This window comes from Cyprinus carpio, chromosome B13, assembly GCF_018340385.1.
Source record: "Cyprinus carpio isolate SPL01 chromosome B13, ASM1834038v1, whole genome shotgun sequence".
NCBI classification, from domain to species: domain Eukaryota; kingdom Metazoa; phylum Chordata; class Actinopteri; order Cypriniformes; family Cyprinidae; genus Cyprinus; species Cyprinus carpio.
Genome location: NC_056609.1, coordinates 12,878,495 through 12,893,145, shown reverse-complemented (window position 1 = coordinate 12,893,145; position 14,651 = coordinate 12,878,495). Strand labels below are relative to the sequence as shown.

Genomic DNA, 14,651 nt, shown 5'->3' with positions numbered 1-14,651 from the left:
TGAGCTATGAGTTCCTCACTGATTATTTGTCCTTGTGTGTTTTTTTTTTTTTTTTTTTTCCTTCTTATGGGGGCAGGGGGTGTTGGGAATCGTGAATGGGTGTCCCTTATTTTGCTTTGCTGAAAGTGGCAACCCTACTTTTGGTGCTTCTTATATCTCTTTATATAACTTAACGTAATCTCTTTATGGTGGAAAGTCACCCAATTTTGTATGCATGATTTTTGTTGCAAAATTTTCCAATAATCTCAATTATGGAATAGATTATCACTGTGGTTGCTTAGCAACAGGCATATCAAATGTGAAATATAAAATCTCAATGCATTTGGTCAATTTAACTCTTGTTTATTTGTCATAAATTGTCTTTGTTTTATATTTTTTGTAAAATTTGGCATCTCACTAAATTACAAAGGACAACTAAAAAGGATTAAAAAGGATAGCTCAAGTAGTAAATTTCTTCAAGCAAACATAAATAGCAAATATTCCATTATAGTATAGTAGATGTCTTGGTAGTGACCTTTTTTAGGGCTCTTAAAAGCATGAAATTGACTTATATTTGTCCCTGTCTGCTTCCTTTGACGTCACAGCTCAGGATAAACACTAGTGAAGGGTTTAGGATTGTGCATGTATTTCATGGTGTGATCAACAAATCATTGTTGTCATGATGTCATTTTCTTACTTCTCCAGGGTAAAAAAATTTTTTTAAAAATAAAATAACTGGCTCAAATAAATGGTATCCAGAACTGAGTTCCCATGAGCAAGGATAGCAGACTTTAAATTGCATACTTCCAGGTGGTCACATCCCAGGCAAGCACATGCCATTGAAATGAATAGGAATCCTAACTGATAGCTTTCTCTGTGTATTATTGACCTCCTTGATTTAGGTGTACAAGCACAAAGCTGCAGAAGCTCTATTGATTTTTACTTAATACAGTTAATCTAAATTGGTCAGGCAGGAATACTTAGAATATTCTTGGAATATATTACATTGCTTCTCTGAGTGAGGTCATGTCCATTCATTTCAAACTAATTATGGGTGAAACTCACACTCATTTGTCTAATTATCTGTAGTACATTCATATTATATTTCTTTTGCTGTATTGAATTCAAAGGACTCCTCATACTGTTTTTTGATAAATGTTTGATATCTTTTTAATACATAAAGGCCTAAGCTGTGTTTGTTTAATTTTCTCTAGTATCATATGCGATATGATACCTTGTTCTACAATTTCTTTAAAAGTGTCATTTTTAAAATCCTTATTCCAAGTCTTGATGCCAGTTGTGTTACATCTAAGCATTTAATTACCTACTTCTTGCTGTTCATGATGGACCTCGTATATTGCAACTTGAAGCTATATTTATACTATATTTCTTCCTGACTGTATCTTAACTCAATTTTAAAAAGGAAAGACGGATGGCTTAAAATTGTATTTGATATAAGCACTGCGCTGAATTAAATTTAGCCTATCCAAACAGATTATCATTTTAAAGTCTTTCCTCCACTTAAACTGCTTTAGATTGAACGCGTTACACAAAAGTGCAAGGACAGAGTTTTCCATCAAGACAATGTGCCTCAGGTTACTACTTTTTGTCCTTGGTGCCAAAAGTAGTCCAGCTGTATTAAAGAAACTGCAGGCCAAACGGTTAACCTCTATGTGCTACACTACCGCTACCTTAAAATTCCCTGAAGGTTTGCTGGTCTTTATGAGCTTGTTTTGTTACACAATCAAAAGCATCTAAATATACCTGAACTAATCATGTCCATGTCTATGACTCACAAACTGAAACAAAAGAAGTTGCTTTTATATGAATGTGCGTCATCATCATCAGTGCTTGACCTTGCAGTGTTCTGTCAGGACGCGTTTGGGGTGAAAGTATGAGCAGGGGCCACTTTTCTATGTGAATGAGTCTTCCTCAGAGACACATTAAAGTATCAGGAACTGATGCTTAAAGGCTTACTTCAAGATGGACCTGGGGAACTGCCTGCTACCCAAAAGAAAGTGCAAGAGAGACAAACATATTAGAAGGACTTTAGCACATCAGTAATCCCAAGAAGAATAATTCATAAAATCAAATATTACTACAAACACTTAAATTATTCAGACATACCTTGGATTAATTATGGCAAAATAAATCCTGCTGATAACCTACAGAGTGTTCAAACTGTGGATCATAGAGTGTAAAAATGATGGTTTGTTAATACAATGTCAGGAAAATTAATAATATAAGTACTCAGATACAAATCTGAATTGGGGATCACTTACCATATGTATTTTTCACGAAGCAACACAAGTGCAGTATTTCTTGTGCCATTTTCAGCGGTGCCGCTCCTCGTGCATTTCATGCTATCTCAAGAGCTGTTTATGAGTGCATTTTATTTATAGCACTGTGTCTCTGAATCAGAGGATCTCGGACAAAATATCAACAATAAACTTTAAAGATAAATCACTAAAACTGTTTGTTGTTTGCTTTTGTGATCTGATATGAAATGGTGACACTTGATGTTACATATATTAAGCATTTAACAAAAATACAAAGCCAGGCAGTCCGATTCACATGCATTATGAGCCGGTTGTTTCACTGAATCGTTCTGCATGACTCACCGACTCAGGAGTCTGAATCAGTCCGATTAATCCTTCACAGAATGAACTCAACAAATTCGTCAGAGCAGCTACTAAATCAACAAATGACTCACCTACTGAACTAAATCATTACTCCACTAAAGTCATTAGGCTGCTTTTACATGCTGTGCCACCAGAAAAGCAAAAAAAATATTCTCTCTCTTTCTGTATACTTCATATTCATGTCTTTGTTGATAATTATCCCCATTTTTATAGTTTATGGTAATGCAATGAAATTCTCAGCCTACCAAATTCAATAGTATGAATGAAATGGAAAACAAAATCCGAGAGCAAAATGAGAGAGCAAATGGGTCTTTTCCCCTCATATTTCACTATGACATCTCTTTAGTGGTTCTTGAGAGTAATTATGCCACCCGAGTATAGGGTCATAGCTTGAAAAAGTTTGGGAACCCCTGCTGTGATCAGTCCCAGTTCAGCAGTTATTTCCTTCACCCACTCGGTTCCCAGACAAAGCTCCAGGGAGGCCGTCCCTGCAGTTAGTGTAATGTAAATCACTTCAGATAAAAAGCACCTGCTAAATGACAAGGAATCAATATTTCCACAAGGTCCTGATTTTGAGGGAAAAACACGCTCCGCCCAAAACACTTTCAGATCTTTACCCTGAGGATTAACATCGCTGGAAAATGGATGTTGGCTAATGATTACCAAGATGAGGTTCATCTCTCCCGTATATTTCACTCTGACTGATGGTGAAGGAGGATGAGTTTAGACTACAGGTTTGCCAGCGGTGCCTATCTGCCTGCCAAATAAGCAAAATAAGAAACAAAGGGGAACAACATGTCACCAGCTGAACCCCAGTCATAAATCTCTGAGCCTCTCTCATATTTTAAAGTGGCTTCAGTTACACCATCCCACAACACAACCATCCCCCATGGTTCTGTTTGCCAGGTTTGTCCTTCTGTTCGGACTTTTTCACCGCTAAAAGCATGCTTGATTTGAGCTTCAGCACGCTAACATGATGGTCATGTTGCGTATGCGATCTTTTCAGACCCATGGCATTAGTAGGACTGCTCTAGAAATAATAATCCATTACCCGTCTCTGTGCGGGCTGGGGCGAGCAGGAGCCATGCATCTCCACTCTTCCACACCACAGAATGATGGGATGAGGAATGGGGTGGGGGGGGGGTCACTCTGGCAGATGTAACGACTCTGTAAAGAGCACACATGACAACTGCTAATCACCACAGTGAGCCCTAATCAGCGGAGGTTAGGTTTCGCAACGCACACACATACACACAAACTCATCAAGACTCGCTCATAATCAGCGTCTCATCACTCTAATACCAAAGCTGCACACTCATCCGTACTGAACTGCAAATAATTTGTTGCTATATTTCCAACACATTATGTAGCCAAGCAAATCAAGCAGAAGGCAACAGCTCTAACAAAAGCCTGCGCAAATTATTTCCTTCCCGTGCTGTTTTGTAACCTGGCCTTTGGATGCATGGATACGGTTGCTAGGCGCTGCCTAAAAGTGTCGCTAACGCTGCTTCTCACTATTGTTGCCATGGCAACCTGAAATGCCTCCGTCTCTCTCTCCGCCATCACAATAAGTCGACGAGGTCTGTGGCATTGTAATGGAAAGCTGTGAGCACAATATATATCATCCAACAACAGTGGTTCGAGGTGGTGAGGGTCAAGTGGTGTATTTAACCACAAAATTGAGATCAGTGGAACAGTTCAGCGAGGCCCGATGGTGTGCATTACAAACTGAGAGGTAGACGGATGACGTGCCAATCAGGAGGTCAAGAGTGAGGATGATACCGCAGCTGACCAAGAGTGATGTCCCATAAAAAATATATATATTTTCTACATCTATCCCACTACCCTTACAAAAATGAACCATGGTTATACTCCAAAAAAAAGGTTAATAGTTAAACCACGGTAACCAGAAAACAACCATGGGTTTGCTACACTAACCTTAGTTTAATCATGGTATTTGTTGTAAAACTGAATGGTAGTCAATACGACAAAAACAAAGGTTACTACTATAGTTACTAAGGTTAATTTTCTTAAGGGTGTATTTGTTCATACAGTACGTTTAGCGACATGAAAATATAGTTTATTCTGCTGTGCTAGTAGCATATATCATTGTGCAATGATGGTATATCGTGTAGTACTAAAGGATTATTGTATTGATGTACAAGTTGGAAAATGTCTTTACCTGCAGTGAGTCATTCACAAGCTGCTCTCGCAGATGTTTAACTTAATAAAGACGGTGGTCGATGGCAAACGATACAAGGCAAGGTTTGTTTCAGTAGACTGTAGGTGAAAACCATCTTCATCTAATGTTCTTTTAGCTCTCCGTGTTGTTATAAAGTAAAAAGTGCTCCAAAGTGCTGATTCAGTCTAAAAGGCGAACCTGTTTTTTTTACTGACGCTGAATTCTGAACCGCACACGAGCATACTACTACATGTACTATGACAAAAACAGTTAGAATAGTATGCTAGAGTCCCGAATCCAGTCTGACTCTTTAAAAATGTTCGAAAGAGTTATTCTCGAGTTACGTTATATGTTGAAGTAGCTATGAAACCCCATTTAGGTAGTGTCGGGGCATGGTAAACAAAAAAAATCAATTTAATATTATTGCAAATAGTCTGCAACACAGTTCGATACTATAATATAATAGCGATATCTTCCTCAATACAGCTCACAAGCTAAAGTGATGGTTTGACAAAACGACTCGAGGTAATTGAATTTCTCCCTCGTCGTCTCTCCGGTGTCGGGAAATCAAATTAAGTTCAGCCGCCGGAGGGCGCTGCTGTGCCCTGCGCTTCAGTAACGCGCTTCTTCGCAGCCTTCAGCCTAGTCACAGCCTTACTGTCTATGAGTCACAGCAGGAAACCTGGAACAGGGGTGACGAATGTGTTGATGTTCTGAGCCAAAGCAGGTAGGATTATGTATGTGTAACATACTGGCAGGACAAATCTGATTTACCACGACTATTCGAGCTAATGCAGACGTGTTTTATACATGAATGTCGAGGTGTAGTGATTAGCTCGATGTGTGTCATGTACAGATACATGGATCTCTGTTAAGGCTCTTAACATATTTTGACACCAATGATTTATTCTTAAGTCGAAAAGCTCGTGCTTTTTACAAAAATGCAATTTTATAACGTTTTGTTGTCCTGGTTTACATGTCATGCCAGTGTTTTCACTTTCTAGTCCACTCCACTGTGTTTTCTCTGTTCCTCTTCTACAGATTGCATGGCTGCAGTGTAACAGCAGGAGGATGTTGCAGTCTGTTTGTCACCACTGACTTCTGCATTGTGAGACTGACAACAGAGTGACTGTAGGTCTGTGTGAGCGGCCGTCATGTCTGCAGCCGGGCCCCCGCAGTCTCCTGGTGTGGCTAAGACTGAAGTGCTGGTCGAGGACTGGTGTCCCGTGCTGGCTGCAACCTTTGCTTACTGGGACAACATCCTGGGACCTCGTGTACAGCACATCTGGGCCCCCAGAGGTCAGGGGTTGTCGCTGCTCAGTGATGGAGAGGTCACGTTTCTGGCCAATCACACGCTGAACGGCGAGATTTTGCGAAGTGCGGAGAGTGGCGCAGTGGACGTGAAGTTCTTCGTCTTGGCAGAAAAGGGAGTTATCATAGTCTCTCTGATTTTCGACGGAGAACTCAAGGGTGATAAGAACACTTGCGCGCTGTCCATCGTCCTGCCGCAGTCAGAGCTAAGCTTTTACCTGCCGCTGCACAGCGTGTGTGTGGAGAGACTCAAACACATCATCCGCAAGGGACGCATCTGCATGCAGAAGGTCTTTGCTCAGAGTTGTGCATCTTTTACTTGTGATCCTGTTATTGTTTGTTCGTTTTCGTAATGTATGTGCTGTGTGTGTGTGTTTTATCATGTAGGGTTACAACATAATCTCCGTGTTGTCATCTGAGATTGTTCCCATAATGGAGCTTCTTACCTCCATGAAGAAACACAGTGTACCAGAGGAAGTGGATGTGAGTATTTTGACATATTTGAGGGCCTTCTGGACACTTTTTGTGCACACTGGGAATTTAGAGTAGATCGGAAATGATGAGGAGAGAGAAGGAGATTTGTATGTGAGCTGGACTCAGACTTGCTTCTGCCATATTTATAATGAAATTAACTCAATTAAATGAACTACATAAAATAGAATAACACAGATCAGATAAAATAGTACCATTACAACAGTTCTTGAAGATATAACAGTATTAATGCAATAAGTGAAATAAAACAGTACTACTACAATAGTAATAAAAAAATAATAGTACTAATGCAATAATTAATAATATCACAAATGAATAATGAAATTAAATAAATAAATAAGAGCAGGTGACAGCATGACTGTTAAGCAGTGGCAGAACTAAAATAACTACAGATTATGCCAAACTACTTAATATGTTTTTCAAGAATTTAAAGGAATTAATTAGGTTTTCTCTTCATTTTAAAACTAGGAAAGTTTCATGCTAACATTTTTGTGGCCCCCAAAAATCACAATTAATTTTAATTCAGAAAAAAATAAAATCATGCATCACAGCATAGAAGAAAAGTATTCAAGTCATTGTATGTATGAATGGTATTTTTAATATATTTTTGAATATATTATTATCCAGAAAAAGAAACAATTTGCATCATGTCATTGACTCATTAATGAACATTGCAAATTAATGCATTATTTTTTATATTTGATGTACTATATCAATTCTAATTTATAAATACCATCGTACAAACAAAACAGTGGTTGGTTCCTAAGGGTGTGCAATATGTATCTAGCTGGAAGAGATCTTCACACAGTGACAGCTACGTTAGATCTTTTTCTGACAATTTTGAAATATTAAAGATTTTGAATGCTTTTCTCACTCTCACTGAAGCACATAAAGAAATACTTTTCCTCGTTACAGATAAAGGACACTGTGCTCAATGATGATGATATTGGAGACAGCTGTCACGAAGACTTTTTACACAAGTGAGACATATTGCATCTTTAGTAGAAGTTAATGATCTGGATTGAGTTGCTTGTTTTCATGGTTTAGGTTGTGATGTTTGTGGTCCTTCTCTATCATAGGGCTATCAGCTCTCATCTTCAGACTTGTGGCTGTTCCATGGTGGTTGGCAGCAATCCTGAGAAAGTCAATAAGGTGCACATTCCCACATGTACATTCTAAACATTCATATCCGTGTATGAAAGTCGAATAATGATTGTCAACCTTTTGTAGATCGTGCTCACGCTGTGCCTCTTCCTCACTCCTGCGGAGAGAAAGTGCTCTCGGCTGTGTCACCCCGACGGCTCGTTTAAATATGACACCGGCCTCTTTGTTCAAGGCCTCCTTAAGGTATCCAGAGTGTCCCTCCATGGGAAACTCATAACCACTGCTAAATTACATGGGTCCATAACCATTAAGGACTCCTGGTGGCTTTGCTGTGTGGTAATGTTATAAAGGTCCCTCTTTTCTCTTTCCCAGGACTCCACTGGCAGCTTTGTGTTGCCCTACCGGCAGGTGCTCTACTCCTCGTACCCCACCACCCACATCGACGTGGACATTAACACGGTCAAGCAGATGCCACCCTGCCACGAGCACACGTATCATCAGCGGCGCTACATGCGAGCTGAGCTCAGTGCCCTCTGGAGGGCCGCCAGCGAGGATGACATCAGTTCTGACAACCTCATCAATGCCCAGGACTCCTACACTCCAGACTTGTATGACCTTTGACTTCTACACACCTTCTTAGTCTGGAAACTGTATCATGATTGACTGATTCTTATTGACAGGAGAACAAGATATCATGGCCTTTTATTCAAATACACAAAATCTATATTTAAGGGATAATGTACAGTAAGTTGGTTATTATTGCAGAGTGAAGGGAGGTTCGTCTCGAAGGTTTATTTTTTTTTTTTGGATTAATGGTGACTGCTGGTGATTAATGACCTAGTGACTGTACATTATCCTGCTTATTATATGGCTACTTACCAAATTTATAAAGTGATTAAATGTGAAAAAAAGAGATCGCAGAGAGATAAAAGATGTATCAGCTAACTAGGATAGTTTAGTGGTCATTGAATAAAAATATTTACATTTTGTTTTTTGATAAAAAAAACAAAAACAAATATTATTTGCTCTTAGGAGCTGTTAAAATATATGGTAATGCTTTACAATAATGTTCGCAAATTAGTTCATGCATTAGGAATAAATTAATCTTTATTGTTTTTAATTCATGTTCTGTCCTGATGCAGGCTACTGTTCAAAGGTTTGGGGTCAGTGAGAAATACTTTTATTCAGCAAGAATGCTTTCAAATTGATCAAGAATGACAGTAAATACATTTATACCATTACAAATAAATGCTGTTCTTTTGATCTTTCTATACATCAAAGAATACTGAAAAACATTCAAATCATAAAAAAAAGCTGTGTAACAGTTTCAACATTAATAATAATAATGAGAAATATTTCTTGAGCGGCAAATCAGCATATGAGAATGATTTTTTTTAAGGATTATGTGACACTAAAAACTGGAGTAATGGCTGCTGGAATACATTACATTTAATAATGCATTAAAATAGAAGTAATTTTAAATTGTAATAATAGTTCATAATCTTACTGTTTTCTTGTATTTTTGATCAAATAAATGCAGCCTTTGTGAGCATAAGAGTTTTCTTTCTAAAGCATTTATAAATATTGCTGACAACAAACATCTGGATGGTTGCGGTATACATGTTAATTCATAAAGCTATGTAGAATTTAACATTAACATTAAGATTAGTTAATGCTGCAAGATTATTATTCAGTGTTACTTTTGCTTTAAGTGATGTTAATGTAAACTGCTAATGTAAATGTATTTCGATCTGAGTTCTCTGTATGAAGAAATAAGCTTGAGAAGCTTGTGTATATGGATATGTGTCCTTGAAATTGTGAATACGCTCCACTCTCTGTTAATGTGATGGTTCAGGGCTGTGGCCAGCATAGAGCTGCATCATTGATTTGTTTTCAAGGACTGTTTGGCCGAGAATTTTTCCATTAAAAGTTCACAGAGTTGCTGGAAGGTGAAACAGACATTTTACGTCTCATTTGAGGGCACTGGCCATATAATTTGTTCAATACGTTGTGCACACATTCAAAAACCATGTAATTAGCGTCACATGTCAAGTAGTCAACTTTTGTATCTTTTTTAAGAGGATTAAAAGCAGCTCTTAAAGTTTCTTAAGAGGAAATAAGAGGTTTCTTTACCTTCTGAATCACTAACTAACTTTATGGCTTTTCCTAGGAATATATTTCAAGATGTGATGCACAAAGACACACTTGTGAAGTCTTTCATAGATGAGGTAAGTCTGCGCGACTCCCTTTCTTCTGAACTTTATAATAACATCCTCCGCTGTGGCCTTGATACCGTGTATTTGTTTGCTTCTTTGTCGATCTCTAGGTGTTTCTGTTGAAACCAGGTCTGTCCCTGCGGAGTGTGTATTTGTCCCACTTCCTTCTCCTGCTGCACAGGAAGGCTCTGACACTGCTCAGATATATTGAGGATGAAACGTAAGTACAGCAGCCTTGAGCTAACTTCTTTTACAGACACTACACAGTGTCATTTATTGGAAATATTTGAACTAGTATCATGTGCTTACTGTAGATAATTAATGCATTCAAATGCAGTGAATGACAACAATTTTCAGTAATATCAAGCTCAATTTTCGTACTGTTATTCCAGTATTCCTTCAACATACCTGACTACATTTTTAAGTTGCAATTATGTTGTTTATTTTACAGTAAACTCATTGTGTTATTAATTATTATTAATTATAGGCAGAAGGGCAAAAAACCTTTCAGATCTCTACGCAACTTGAAAACTGATTTGGACTTAACAGTGGAGGGTGACTTGAATATCATCATGGCGATGGCGGAGAAGCTCCGGGCAGGCCTTCACTCCTTTGTTTTTGGGAAGTCTTTCCTTACCAGTGTGCAGGAACGCGACCTCCTCATTAACTTCTGACCTCTGAACCCTGTGCTCATCACACCACAGGACACTCTTGCATCCTGATGTTTATTTTAGTATATTTATTATGCGCTTTTATTTACAGCCATCTGAACAACATCTGACTGATTCACATGTGCTTTAAAAAATAATGATAACCTGCTGAGTGATGCTGATGAATTCATATTTGTGTGAAGAAGATTTCGTGCATATGAGACACTTGTACAATCAATGTTTGGATCTCACACTTAATGGTTTTTCATAGCACAATAAATTGTTGATGTGTAACAAGGCAAGGAAGAACGTTGAAGAAATTTTAATCCCACTCTAAGTTTGTCTTCTATGGACATGATTTTCCTCTCGTTTAAATTGGAACACCATAAAGTAATTTAAAATATGGTTTAATTAAAGTAACTTTCACTCTGTAATAACATTCCCTGGCCTTTTATCTATGATTGTCTGTAGACTTTACAGATGACAGATCTGTTAATTTGCAGAACCCTGTTTACTGGGAGACTTTTATTTATTCCTTTACTTGAGGCTAACAAACTAAACTAACGGTTAATTAAATGGTTCATACTTTTGCATCTGGCTTGGGGCATGAATGTAGGAAAGCTGGTGGAAATGTGGGAAAAGCGAAGTGCAACTTGACTCATAAGGCCAAATCTCTGGTGTGCAATGTGCAAGGAAGTCAGCAAATAACAGGAAGGGCCCCATAGACATCTTGGTTTTATTTTGAAGTGTTCTTCCACAAGATATTACTCACCACTATGTATGTCATATATCAAACAGGCAGTGCATTAATGGTAGACTCCTAATGTTTATTCAAGACATAAATGGAGTTCTGAATATTTTAGACTATTTATGGAATCACAATCGGAAGTTTATTTTAAACTGTGACGTGTATATTGATATATTTCAAGTTGTAAATGTGTTGTCTTAAAAAAGTGTGCCTTTTGTTTGTGAAACTGACTTATTTGATCGTGCCTGTTAAAATCTTTTAATTATTCACTGTTCTAAATAAAGGAAAAAACTGTTTTTGAGGCTTAAATGGGGATTATGGTTTGATGAGACAACAGTACACGTAATTTCTGTAGTCATGAAGGGTTGGGACTGGATAGAAAAGCACGAGAAAGAACAATCTGTTATTGATCTCTAATTTGATTTAATTTGCTGTAGCAAAGGTAGTTGAAGTCAGTTCTGTCAAAAGGGTTTTTACAAAAAAGCTTAAACATACTAATATATTCCCACATTTTAATATTCAGTAAAATATTTTCCAGCATTTACAGCACTGTTCAATGTTTTATATATCGTTTAATATATAAATGGGTATAGTGAATTTAATGCCTTAAGCATATCTTACATTTATAGATAACTTCATATTATTTGCAACGTACCACAGATAAAGTCAATACCTTAAGATTTTTTTTTTAAATTATATTACTTTTTTGCAGACCACTTTAAATAATTTTTTTTTTTTTACTTTGGTAAAAATCTTAATTACTGTATCAGCGTTTTCTTCCCCCCTCCTTAACAGTTCATTAATCTACTGTTTCCAGTCTAGCGTTCAACCGGACACAAATACCGTGATTTTTATTGGCTGCGCTCCATGTCACTCACGCCCACGTTCTATGACCTCGCCCTCTGATTGGCTCTGTCGTCCACAACAGCTCTGTGGTTGGTTACACCTGACACATGACCACAAAACAGGAAGCACAAGCGTTGTCCGTGTAAATACTCCGGAAAAGAACTAGTTTGAGAAATGGGTGCTGTCGCCTGAGAGGAGTATGAGAGTACAGCTGTAAGGATCATGGCAACGTGAAATGTGATTCCACACTCTACAAGGCGAGGTTAGTAACGTTACGCTGGGATTTGCCAAACATGTCGTATATGTGATAACAGACTGCGGCCTACGATACAGCAGAGATAGTCTGGATTTGATCCTGGATCACCTGCTGAGCCCAAGCGCTGCTGCTGCTGTCTCACACACACACACACACACACACACACACACACACACACACACACACACAGCCAGCCAGCCATCTGTGCGTGGCATTAAATATGATCATATTTCCATGTAACGTTACTAATATTCAGTAATATCTGATCTTGCTGTTTACAATCATCAAAAGGTTGTGCTTGACATGCCAAGAGCGAATGCGTAATTAATACTTTATCAAAATCATCATCATTATCGTGTCGCTGGTTTTGAATGGGTTAACGTTATCCCGTCATATTTTTACCTTTAATCTGGGTGGACTATATACATTTGAGTTTCATCATTCTACTGTTTATTATTCAGAAACGCTTTGGTGCATGAAGGACGTAGACGTACAATGGTCCAGTTGTTACACATAGAAATAATGAGCTTCATTATGTGTAACATGCCTCACCTTTTAATGGGACACAATGCGTTGTATTAGATGTTGATTTTTTGGGGGGTGTAATTACTTCCGTTTGTTAGAGCAGCACGAGCTGTCATGTGTCACAGTGAGCTGCTGTGATCCTGTCGTGTTAATGCACCGAGTCACGTTCATTAGACTCCGCTGACACTGGATTCTAGAGTTGCACAGGTGTTAACATCTCTGTTTCAGTTTCATTTTGACGCTCACATTAATAGTTAATTTTCTGCCAATTATTTTAAATTGTTGACTTGGTATTTGATACCCAGGATCTTTTGTGTAAGTAAGTACAGGGTTTTACATTTGTACGACGTGCTGAACACTGAACAGTAACTTTATTTACTTATTTGATTAAGATGCTGTTTTCTGTCATGGTCCAGATCATTTTGCTGTAATGGCCAGCTAACTATACCTTATCACCGTTTTTATGCAGTTAATTAATAAATGAAGTACATGGACATAGATATTGATTTTGTTATGGTTTACAGACAAACTCAAGTAGCTAAGTAGGAAACATGCTGTGAGTGACCATGTAATAACTAGTCCAAATGGAGCACGTGATGTATTTGAATGATTTGTTTTTGTGTAACTTCTTTTTAGCAATATTAGTTCAGAGCAGAACATGCCACAACTGATCTAAGGAATTCTACTGAACCTTACTGCACTATTTATTATCAAGCATTCACATCAAACTAAAAGAATGCAAACCTGAGCTAATGCTATTTTTCTTAAACATTAGTTTGATGGATATAACCATGACACCGCTGCAGATTAAAGAAAAGTTGGATCAACTTTCTATCAAGTCTCTTTAACTAATTAGATTTATTTAAATCATATATATAATGTACTAATTGTGTACACGCATGCTTTTTATTTTGTACTTTTACAGGGGGTCATGAACTGAGAAACCAAAATTCCCTCAATCTTTTGACATATACTGTACGACGTCATTGTACTATAAAAATATCCTGTAAGTTTCAGAACTCAAAACTTTGTTGTTAGTCTAAAAACAGCTTCTGTTGAAGCCACTCTTCAAAAACGTCAGCTTTTGGGATATTCTGCTCTTAAAGAAGATGATGATCAATGCCTGCTTTGACATCACTGTCTGTTTAGCTCCACCCACCGATTCATGCATGCAGTTTGTGAATGAACTTTATTTGTAATGATGATCCAGACCACGCCAGTAAGAACTCGGTCCTTTGTTCAGTTAATTTTACTGAGTTATTTATACGTTTTTGACGTAAATCACAGCATCTGTCAAACATACACAACTGTTAGCCAATCGTAGCAGTGGACGTTTACCTCTGAGTCTACAATACACCATGCCTTTTCAAATAGAGTGGTGAGGGGGTAAAAAACAGGACAGAAAATAACTTATTACTTATAAATTATGATGCATTTTGATGTAAAAATCTTGATAACATTATAACTGGACCTAAAAAAAAACAGTACATGACAGTTTATGACCCCTTTAAAAAAATACCTGCATGTAGTTTCATATGTAATTGAGTTCTGTAGTTATGTATATAATTACACTGCTGACCTTACTTCTGCTCCTTAACACACCCTTAAATCTAATCATACCACCAAACCTGTATCTTAACCAAACCGTATCCCACCTTAAAGGGGCGGGTCACTGTTTTATTAAAGCAGTTAATAAATTA

At 37.7% G+C, this 14,651-nt stretch overlaps 2 protein-coding genes across 2 annotated transcripts in view; both read left to right on the top strand.

Moving 5' to 3' along the window:
* The first annotated feature begins 5,403 nt into the window (after positions 1 to 5,403).
* On the top strand, positions 5,404 to 11,620 carry c9orf72 (C9orf72-SMCR8 complex subunit). Its single transcript, XM_019113872.2, has 10 exons — positions 5,404 to 5,530; positions 5,845 to 6,404; positions 6,502 to 6,597; positions 7,522 to 7,586; positions 7,686 to 7,758; positions 7,837 to 7,953; positions 8,083 to 8,318; positions 9,881 to 9,938; positions 10,037 to 10,146; positions 10,414 to 11,620. Exons 2-10 carry the CDS (start codon positions 5,958 to 5,960, stop codon positions 10,598 to 10,600), a joined length of 1,389 nt encoding a protein of 462 aa, XP_018969417.1. The 5' UTR covers positions 5,404 to 5,530; positions 5,845 to 5,957; the 3' UTR covers positions 10,601 to 11,620.
* A 653-nt stretch (positions 11,621 to 12,273) lies between these two features.
* Positions 12,274 to 14,651, top strand: part of kiaa1109 (KIAA1109 ortholog) — a 61,688-nt gene continuing 59,310 nt past the window's right edge. The window contains 1 exon segment of the mRNA XM_042736642.1: positions 12,274 to 12,432. The gene's annotated coding sequence lies outside the window, so the exon portion shown is untranslated.